This window comes from Homarus americanus, unplaced genomic scaffold (genome assembly GCF_018991925.1).
Source record: "Homarus americanus isolate GMGI-L3 unplaced genomic scaffold, GMGI_Hamer_2.0 scaffold33468, whole genome shotgun sequence".
Lineage (NCBI taxonomy): Eukaryota > Metazoa > Arthropoda > Malacostraca > Decapoda > Nephropidae > Homarus > Homarus americanus.
This window is the reverse complement of record NW_024714177.1, coordinates 9,167,477-9,179,129: the sequence shown is the minus strand read 5'-3', so window position 1 is coordinate 9,179,129 and position 11,653 is coordinate 9,167,477. Positions and strand designations below refer to the sequence as shown.

Below are 11,653 nucleotides of genomic sequence, written 5' to 3'. Positions count from 1 at the left end.
TTATTTACACACACACACACACACACACACACACACACACACACACACACACATACACTATTTCCGTGTACAGTACAGTATGTGACTTCACGACAACAAGATACGCAGCCGGGTACAGTGATCAGCTCATCTAGTGCATCCGTAACCAGGAAAACTGTGAAGGTTAGGGTTGACGGCTTGATATACATACAGATTACCTGATCCTGATATAAGCCACTACTGTTGTCGGACCTCCCTGGTTAAACAACTACGGGAAGGTGGAGTATCGCAGCACCTGACTAATTCCAGTCTAGGTTTTCCTCAAAATATTAGCTTGGTCACCGTGTAAATGTCGGGCACATGAACATAATAAATCACTTGCCTGGCCTCTAGCCTGGGTTCGGCCGGGCACTGTTACTCTGCACTGCCTGCTAGGGATCAAATAAATAAAGATTTTAAAGGTTAATAATATTTTATTCTGAAGTTGATGTTCGGAGAATCGACTTACTGTTTATCATTGTTTGTTTAGCTGTACTGTCTGCGTACAGTACATGTTGAATCACTGTGAACTTGTATGGTGATTTTATCGAATATATATTATCTATTAATCTATGTAACGTAAATCTACCTCGTCAGGATCTCAATTTGATGTTTGTTTGTTTGTTTGTGTTTTAGTTGTAAGTCTGTCAGTAAGATGCACTCGTACATCCCAATTTATAAGGAAAAATCAACTTGCGAACATCAGAAATTCAAAGTCCTGATAACATAACATCTTGCTACTCACGACGAATATTAAGGCATCATGTGATCAAGAAACAAGTTCCTTAGAGCTCCAATAATAACCTTTATACACAAGATGACAGAATATTCCTACATGCACGTTATCATGAGGTGATTTTTTTGCATCTCAAAGTTTGCAGTAAGGGTTCAGCTACATCTGATTCCACTTGGGGTTCACGTGAACTAACTTGTCCACAATCATACTGAGAGGACCACAGGTGATTGTAAATGAATTGGATGCTGTGATCTTCGTATCCCTGTAATTCACTTCGCCTTAAACTGTAGTACTTGTGGGATACACTAGCTTTTGTTAAAGACAGTCGTAACAGACACTGTTTATTGTTATGTTTTTACCTGTAGAAGGGCGTCTGACAGTTAGCAGCTGATTTAAAACACTGATAAATATGCTTGTATTTGTGGTAAGACTTCTGAGAACTAGTAGCTGTTGCAACACTAACTTTTGTGCTTGAGGATGAACTTGTGAGGAGCGATTACTCTTGGCAGAAAGTTGAACCATAATCTTGTTCTCTTCGTGGTAGAAGGTCTCGTTGGAGTTAGTTTGTTATTTAGTTACAATTGTAGAAGATGTTAACCTTCTTTTTGTCCCTCCAGGAGAGAGTGCTCGACCCTAGTGGGCCGTCCACCCAAGGATCAGGCACGATGGTTGGCTTCCAGGAATCCTGCGGGTACGAGAGGTTAGATGCTAGACTCGTACCAGAGAGACAAGCGCCCGCACAGGTAATCAACAGAGCCTGGCGTTCCTATTTTCCTCTTCACCAAAGACACCATGGGCCTGAGTATGATTAAGTATTCATAGTATGATAATAATATACGTGTGTACTTAGGTGTTTTACCCTTGATGTTTATGTTTACAGAGTCCCTTGATGTTTATATTTACACAATCCCTTGATGTTTGTGTTTACAAACTTCTTTGATGTTTATGTTTACAGAGTCCCTTGATGTTTATGTTTATGGATTCCCTTGATGTTTATGTTTACAGAGTTCGTTGTTGCTTATGTTTACACAATCCCTTGATGTTTGTGTTTGCAAATTCCTTTGGTGTTTATGTTTACAGAATCCCTTGAAGTTTATGTTTACAGAATCCCTTGATGCTTATGTTTACAGAGTCCCTTGTTGTTTATGTTTACAGGGTCCTTTGATGTTTACAGACTTCCTTGACGTTTCTCCACTTAGCAGTACAGTATTTCTCTCTTTTCCTCATCCTCCGTTAGTAATTTTACCCCCCCCCCCTCCTTCCTAGCCTTATCTAGATCACGCCCCTAGCCACCTGCTTCTCACCTTGGTAAACGCGAACTTCCCGTAGTGCATGATGGACTTGACGTCATAGGGCACCTGCAGTGTGGGGAAGCGATTATCCACCTTGAACTGTGACGACGCCCCTGGGGAGATAACACAAGTGGTCAGGTCAGGTATAGGTGCTGGTGTAGGTGGTAACATGGCCAACAGCTATAGGACGTGGTGGTGGTGGTGGTGGTAGGTGACATAACCCACAAACATAACACGTATCGGAAGCCAGCACAATAGTAGTGACAGTTGACATTGTTTTTCCAGTACCTACGTTAACACTACCAACCCGAGTGCAAAGTCTCTATCATGATTTAAAGCCTTATCAAAAGTCGTATGGAATTAGTGCGTCTTTTTTTTTCTAAAACTCCCTAATGAAGAACGAAAAACTAACACATTAGCTGGCAGTTCAAATCAAACTATAGACGTGTTAGGCGACGATCGTTGAGTGTGTACTAGTGGTTTATGGTTGTTACGGTGTTGACCTGTGTGTGTCAGCTTGTTACTTGCGGCTGTTGTGAGGTGATGAGGGGCAGAGTGCAGACTGCAGACTGTGAGGAGCAGAGGTCAGTACCCAGCAGTGTGTGTGTGTGTGGACGGTCACCTGTCAGAGTGAAGGGGTCACTAAGACATTTTGTGATAGATTCTGAGACCATACCGGGAGAGTGTTGTCAACACAGGCAGATAACATCACCTGGCGTTCACCTTCATGATGATGTGTATATGGGAGGTTTGCCAGACGACTGTTCGTCCTCCACCAACCAACAGTGAAGTTCTAATACTGTACGGGGTCTGTGGGCACTAGCCGTGATAGACATGCCCAGATGGAGGCAGCTATATTGCCCGCCCTCACGACTCTCACCCAGCTGACTCCCAGACAACACCCCCCACCCCCTCACACCAACTGGTAAGGACGCCAGATTTATTATGTTCCACCAACCAAAAAGGATATTTTGTTCTTAAAACTGTTTTACTTTTTTGTGGGGATATGCTCGCAAAGTTAACTTATGGAAAAACTTGTGGTCTTTTTTTTAAGATGCGATGGTAAGGGAAATGTTTATTTGACTATGTAAGGATCAACGACTACTCTTAATAATACAAAGATTAAAGTCCATTCATTAAAATTGTCTGAGAGCTTATTTCTGAATCTGCTGAGTACTTGTCGTCGCCTCATCAAGTACTGGACCAGGGTGATGTAGGGTAAGGTTCTTGTCTTGTCCATTAACACTGTCCTGAATTTTGTTTTGAATTACGGAACGAATTAGTCAGTTCACTACAGATAACTTTTCTTATAGATAAAATTAATAAACCTTAAAGTTAAATATGACACGTGACTAAGGTGTGAACCTTCAAGAAATTAATTGAAAGATATTGCTGACATGTATCCTAGTGACGTTATTGAATTTGTTTCTTATAAAGGGTTCAATATAGGGGTTCACAGTTGGTATGGTAGTGTGTGTGTGTGGCCGTATATACAGTATACATACAGATGGTGTTAATAGTGTTTTTATTGGACCAAAAAGCAGTGTTATGCCAACATGTACGATGACCACCAGTAGAGAAACGCTCTGTACACACACACACACACACACACACACACACACACACACACACACACACACACACACACACACACATACAAGGACAGGCATACTAAATATAAACCACTTCAATATTAAAAACTGAACCAACCAAAAATACGGTCGAATACAAAAGCACTCACCGTCCTTGATGTTGTTCCACTTGATGATAATATATTGGTCACGGTCTGGTCGTGCGTGTTCGTGGGGGAAGCCGAGTGAGTGAAAGATCTCGTGCCTGATTCTGCCTGGTTTTACGCAGCCCTTCCCCAGGTTGATGGTCACCTGGAGGAGGAGGAGGACGACCAGGGGAGAAGGAGATGGAAAAGGAGGAAGAGCAGGAAGAGGAGTAGGGGGAGGAAGAATAGCAGAAAGAGGAGGAGTAGGAGGAAGAATGGCAGAATGAGGAAGAAGGGCAGAAAGAGGAGTAGGAGGAGGAAGAATAGCAGAAAGAGCAGGAGGAGGAAGAATGGCAGGAGGAGGAGAAGAATGATTTATAAAAACTCGTGATTATTATTTTAACGATAATTCTATTAGAGTTTATTAACATTAACAGTTATAATAAGAATGGCAATAATGATAATGCATGTTTTGTGTAGGTGACAACACTTAACCAGGGGGGCGAGGTAGCTAACTCACCTTCTTATCATAGGAAGGGTAACCGAGGGAAGATGTCCAGCAGCCACCTGACCCTGACTTAATGAGGAGGTACCTGGCCTCCCCTGCCCGCTTCTGTAGGAGGAGCAGCAGAAGACCAAGTGAGAGAAGTTGGTTGGTGTTACAAGGAGTCGTGAGTGGTGGGGTGGGCAGGTTAAATAGGCCTCGGTCTTAGTGATTCCTAATCCTGATGGGGCCAGTTATAATGGGTATTTTCCGAATGCATCCTTATCCTAATGGGGTTTGGTCCTGGTGGGTGTTATTCTATTGGGCCCTATTCCTTGTGGGCCCCAATCATAAAGGGCCCCAAACATGATGCTCTTCCTCTTTACTACGTTAGATTATAATGGGTGTTGCGGTGTTATTTTTATTGTAGTGTTTGGTGAGGAGGACCACTCAGAGAAGCGTACACACACACACACACACACGCATAATCAAAAAAAACAATATTTGTATAAAAAATCCGCATATACTCTTCAATAATTTGTAAAACTTCATTCACCTTTAGTATTTAAATTACTTAAAGAAGTAGGAGAGAATAGGTGGTAACGTAAGCAAACTTGATCAGTCATATGCTACAGTATATAAATACTGTATACTTTAAAATTCTCGTGGTAAAACTTATGGACAAATTATTATTCATCATTTATGTACTTAGACACAATATTAATTTCTACCTAGGAAAGTAAACAGTTTATAAATTAAATCAATCAGCAGAATTCTTAATATATTTTACATATCGTATTAGCCATCCGCATACTTACCTGTACACGAACGCTGAGTCACACGGAATGTTTGTAAACATTGGCGTGCGGGCGTAACGTTACACTGACCTTAAATTTGACGCAGGTGTTGTCCTCTATGTTGCGCAGCGCTGAGGTCACAATCTCCTCTAAGTAGGGTGAAGGAGAGAGAGATAGAGCAATAACAATAAAAACAAAAGAGTAAATAATTGGTATATATCTTTTGTCTGAATTTTATGTTTTTTTTTTGTTTTTTAGGTACTAGGAAATTTGTCATCTGTTTTGTGGATTTTCAAGAATTCAGTGGGGCAAAAACACAACAAACTTATACATTGCTTGTAAAAAAAAAGGGAAGGATAAGTAGTTAGGTTTGCTATCGGTCATATACAGTAGGTTGGCCGTTTGGAGACACGGGTTACCACATCTGGTGTAGGAACACATTTCCACAACTGTACCACGAGTGATGCAAAATTGGGGAAATTGATAAAGACAAGCCAACAATTTTTGAAGGGGTGGGCGTGGATTGTCTTCATTACTATTTTAACTTTTTCTTTTATCTATAATTTGTCTGACACTTGTCACTTACGACGAAAAGACAAAAGACAGTGTTGTACATACAGTATGTCAAAATTTTCACTTTTATAGTAAATATAAAGTTAAGTAATTTTTTGTCCTATGGATTTTAAGACTAGTGATTTTGCCATTTTTTATCATTTTAACAATTTCCCGATCACTCAGTGTTATGAAACCACTACGAACCAACTATAATAACATACTCGGGGTGTTGACCCTTCATGTGGCTACTAGCAGCCGTAGGTGATGACTTAGTGGAGGTATTAGAGCCTAGACTACAGCTTAGACCCCAGATGATAGGTTTCTCACACATAACTGCATTTTGGAGTTTCATCTCATATTACTTTGTACTGAAAACCTAGTTATCATTTTACATGTCTTGTTGGGCTGTAAACTATAATTTAGAACCATTGGTGGTAACATGTCTCCACAATCATTGTCATAAACGTTAACTTGCTTGTTTTGTTAGAGCCCCAGATGACATAGGGTACAATGGCGTTGGGCCATGGACGGATGGTATTTGTCACGCCTCTTGCGTCTCTTAACTCTTCCGGGGGTTGCACCTCCACGTCGCCCTCCTCCACATCCAGATCCCTCTCCTCCAAGGCTAGGTCTACCTTCACACCCTCTTGCCCAGGAGGCTTCAACTCCAAAGGCTTCCATATATGTGCGTCTTCGTTGCCACCTTCTGCAGATTTACTTTCCCAGAGGACATCGTTCGTCTCTGTTGTATTAGAAGCGAATGTCTAAGAGGTTTGAATAGTTATCTTTTTGATTTATTTATAATATGATTATGAAAGATGAATCCGTGTGGATTTTGTTAGGTCTAAAATGATAAATACTTAGACATTTTTTTGTACATAATTCATCCAAGACAACGTTCAAACAACCTCGCCAAGGACGAGACATTCAGCTAATTTTACCATCTATAAACAGGGAGATATTCACTGTATACGCTTACGGACTCATTCCCTCATCCGACAGAAACATTTAGACATATTCCTGACATTTTACCATTCCCGTCCGTTGTAAACATTCTGGTACTCATGTATAAAGTCCTAAACACCGGCAGCGTCACTTATTATAACTATCCAGGATCCAGGCTACCTATGGTCAGTACTGGAACTCATCATACATAAACCTTCTGGCACTCGTTTATGATTCATATTCAGATATTCTCGTCCAGCATAAATATTCATATTCATCCAAGATTAACACTGACTATCTCGAGCCAAGAGTCAAAGATCTTCCTGGAACAATCCCTGAGTAGACACTCCACACTCCTCGTGGGCCAATAAACTAAGTAAAATATATATAATTTAATGCCATTGGCTTTTCAAATCAGAGGCAACTATCCACCGGCAGTGTATAGCCTGGAATAATTGGGAGGAGATGCACTTCAGAGGTAGTAGGTAGTAGGTAGCTCCCAAACAGGGAGGTACCACCGCCTGGGAAGATATTGGAAGCATAATGTGTTGTCTAATGGTAGACCCTGCTGCCATATGGCATCACGAAAATTGTGACCAAGTCCCAGGTTGCTGATCTGATTTTCTGCCTCATTTACACACAATTGCAGGGTCTCAAATGTTTCTCTTACTATTGACAACATAACATACATACTGTATATTGTTTCTCACTCTTAATATTTGTTTTTTCATTTTTGTATTTCATTATTATTATTATTATTATTATTATTATTATTATTATTATTATTATTATTATATTATTATTTTTTTTATTTTTTTATTTCTATTATAAATTTTACTTATCTGAATTATTATTATTATTGTTATTATTATTATTATTATTATTATTATTATTATTATTATTATTATTATTATTATTATTATTATTATTATTATTATAATTATTATTATTATTATTATTATTATAATTATTATTATTATTATTATTATTATTATTATTATTATTATTATTATTATTATTATTATTATTATTATTATTATTATTATTATTATTATTATTATTATTATTATTATTAATTATTATTATTATTATTATTATTATTATTATTATTATTATTATTATTATTATTATTATTATTATTATTATTATTATTATTATTATTATTATTATTATTATTATTATTATTATTATTATTATTATTATTATTATTATTATTATTATTATTATTATTATTATTATTATTATTATTATTATTATTATTATTATTATTATTATTATTATTATTATTATTATTATTATTATTATTATTATTATTAGTTATTATTATTATTATTATTATTATTATTATTATTATTATTATTATTATTATTATTATTATTATTATTATTATTATTATTATTATTATTATTATTATTATTATTATTATTATTATTATTATTATTATTATTATTATTATTATTATTATTATTATTAGTATTATTATTATTATTATTATTATTATTATTATTATTATTATTATTATTATTATTATTATTATTATTATTATTATTATTATTATTATTATTATTATTATTATTATTATTATTATTATTATTATTATTATTATTATTATTTATTATTATTATTATTATTATTATTATTATTATTATTATTATTATTATTATTATTATTATTATTATTATTTATTATTATTATTATTATTATTATTATTATTATTATTATTATTATTATTATTATTATTATTATTATTATTATTATTATTATTATTATTATTATTATTATTATTATTATTATTATTATTATTATTATTATTATTATTATTATTATTATTATTATTATTATTATTATTATTATTATTACTTCGCCCCCCAGGCCCTGATGTGGGTCAGTGATCTGTGCCCGGGTGGGGTCATCCACGTAAAAAAAAAAATTAAGGAAACTGAATGTATGTGAAGTAGGAGGAGACAAAAAAAAACGAAAAAGATCAGAAAACGAGGAGGAAAAAACCGTCTAAGCCGCTTTTATCCCAGACTAAAGAAAGCAGCTCATGTACTCCACCAGGTACACTTTATCCTGTACGGTACCTCACGAGACTCCTCAGTCCGTACCATAAAAAACAGCGCCAGCACGAGTAGCTGAAACCGTAAGACGTTCCCCTCCACCACGCAATGACATTTTGATCGGAGTTAATACGCCTAACGAATGTTCGCCTGTCACCTATATACATTACCGCACTTTTATTTTGGGATTCGCTTTGTCAGAAGTCGAGATATAACGTAACACCTTCTGTTAGTAGTGACGGGGAGCAGAAGACTCCTGATGATGGTGAGGACTTACCCCTTAACCACATCTTAAGAAGGTGAAGGTTGTAGTTCCCCCAGTACACACACACACACACACACAAACAACAAACCCCTCGAAGACCATTTCGTACACAAATTTATAACCCAACCCTTGTGAACTTTCCATCCCAATGAAAAAAGACCCAACGCAGGGCTGGCCGAAGTAAACAGAGTGACCATAGTTCAGGGTCTGGCTAGTACCCTCGTGCAACCCTGACGATAGTGACTTGTTTTTAATACGAGTATGTTAGATATGTTGTGATTGTTCATAAGGAGAATATGGGTGGAGAAAAGAGATGACGGAAGATAGAAAGAGGGCGAAGGGGGGATTAAAGAAGTTAGGGAGAGAGATAGAGTGAGAGAGAGAGGAGGGTGGATTTTAGTTTAACAAATTTATTGGCAGAGCTTGTAGTACAGTTTGCCTATTCTGAGTAATTCAGTCAGGTCTTGACACTGAGGGTGGTATCACTTCTAAAGGAAGAGATAAGAGTGAGAGTGATAAAGAGAGGGAAAGATAAGGAGAAGTAGAATATGATACGAGGATATATAGAGAGAGGCAGATAGGGAAAGGGACAGAGATGGACAGATAAATATAGATAGATAGAGAGTTTTGTGTGATGACGCCGAAGGTCAAATGTCAAGAGTCAGATGCCACCTTGAGCACCAGGTGTCACCAAGTTTTAACGTCATTTATACGATGGTGCTGGATCAACGAAGGTCACATTAAAGGGTCACATCTCAAGGTTCACATCAAGGTTCACATCAAGGGTCACATATCAAGGGTCACATCAAAGTTCACATCAAGGGTCACATCAAAGTTCACATCAAGGTTCACTTCAAGGGTCACATCTCATTGTACACATAAGAACATAAGAACATAAGAAAATAAGGAGTCTGCAATAGGCCGGTTGGCCTGTGCATGGCAGCTCCTGTCGAGAGTTACTACCACTCTCTATCATCCATGAATCTATCTAGCCTCCTTTTGAAACTTTCCAGAGTTCCCGCACTTACTACAAAGTTGCTAAGCTTGTTCCACTCGTCCACCACCCTATTTGTGAACCAGTTTCTTCCTATCTCCCTCCTAAACCTAAACTTATCCAACTTGAATCCGTTGCTCCGAGTCCTATCCTGCTCGGATATTATAAGAACTTTATCTATATCCCCTTTATTGATTCCTTTCACCCACTTAAATACTTCTATCATATCTCCCCGCACTCTTCGTCTTTCTAGGGAATGCAAGTTAAGTTTCTTTAACCTATCCTGATATGGAAGGTTTCTAAGTCCCTGAATCATTTTTGTCATTCTTCGCTGCACCGACTCTAGTGAATTTATATCCATTCTATAATAGGGGCACCAGAACTGAACCGCATAATCGAGGTGCGGCCTAACTAGCGCAAGATATAGTTGCAATAAGACCTCTGCACTCTTGTTACTTACACTTCTAGATATAAAACCCAATACTCTGTTTGCCTTATTTCGAACATTAACGCACTGTTTTCTAGGCCGTAGGTCCGGGCTTACAAGTACCCCTAGGTCTCTTTCACAAGTCGACTTCTCTAGGTTGATGTTGTTCAGGCTGTATACATTATAAGTATGTGTTCTTCCAATATTAAGTACGCTGCACTTGCTGGTGTTGAATTTCATTTGCCATTTTTCAGACCACCCCTGCAGTTTATTTAGATCCTCCTGTAATGCATTTGCATCCTGCCCTGAATTAATTTGCCGCCCTATTTTGGTGTCATCCGCAAGCTTGCTTATGTCACTGCTGATCCCAGTATCTAAATCGTTTATGTAGATTTATAGTACTGACTGACCCCTGGGGCCCCACTCAGATTTAACACCATCTACGCTGACCCTCTGCGTTCTATCGGTGAGCCATGATTTTATCCAATTTAAAACTTTCCCCTTGATACCATGAGCCTTAATTTTTCTCAGAAGCCTCTGATGCGGTACTCTGTCAAATGCTTTGCTAAAGTCTAAGTAAATAACATCGTAATTTTCGTCATTATCTACTACCTCGAAGACTTTCCTAAAAAACGTTAGCAGATTTGTTAGACAAGATTTTCCCTTTGTAAACCCATGTTGAGAGTCGTAGATTAATTTGCTTTTCTCTAGATGCGATCGGATGCTATCTGCTATAATTGATTCAAGAAATTTCCCCACTACTGACGTCAAACTGATCGGCCGGTAATTTGACGCTGATGCTCTGTCTCCCTTTTTAAATATGGGTACTACATTCGCCTGTTTCCACAACTCTGGCACAACTCCAGTGTCTAATGATTTTGTAAATAAATTTACGAGGGGTCCGCTAATCTGTTCCCTACACTCTTTTAAGACTCGAGGAAAAATTTCATCCGGCCCTGGGGATTTTGTGTTCTTTAGTTTATTTATCTTCTTAAGAACATCCTCTTTTCTGATGGTGATATTCTTTAATTTCTCTTCTTCCTTTCCCTTAAATATCAGTTCCACCTCCGGAATTTCATCGCAAATTTCTTCTGTGAAAACTGATAAGAAGTAGCTGTTCAATGCTTTGCTCATGTCTTCACTGCCATTTATCAATTCTCCCCTCCCTGACTTTAAAGGCCCAACTTTGTCCTTGACCTTTGTCCTATATACCTGGAAAAATCCCTTGGGATTCGCCTTGGATTCTCTTGCTATTTTGATTTCATAGTCTCTCTTTGCTTTCCTTACATTTTTCTTAACATTCCTAGATAGTTCATTATACCTGTTTCTGAGCTGCTCCTCCCCTCCCTTTAATTTCTTATAT

General features: G+C 37.3%; 1 protein-coding gene across 1 annotated transcript in view; it reads right to left on the bottom strand.

Moving 5' to 3' along the window:
• Window positions 1-422: 422 nt before the first annotated feature.
• The window catches only part of LOC121876138 (astacin-like metalloprotease toxin 1), a 37,258-nt gene continuing 26,027 nt past the window's right edge, over window positions 423-11,653 (bottom strand). Inside the window, exons 3-8 of the mRNA XM_042381078.1 lie at window positions 6,075-6,341; window positions 5,135-5,193; window positions 4,284-4,376; window positions 3,788-3,929; window positions 2,059-2,159; window positions 423-1,439 (exon numbers count right to left, since the gene is read on the bottom strand). Of these exons, the coding sequence (XP_042237012.1) occupies window positions 1,326-1,439; window positions 2,059-2,159; window positions 3,788-3,929; window positions 4,284-4,376; window positions 5,135-5,193; window positions 6,075-6,341 (776 nt within the window). The 3' untranslated portion in view covers window positions 423-1,325. The remainder of the gene's footprint in view (window positions 1,440-2,058; window positions 2,160-3,787; window positions 3,930-4,283; window positions 4,377-5,134; window positions 5,194-6,074; window positions 6,342-11,653) is intronic.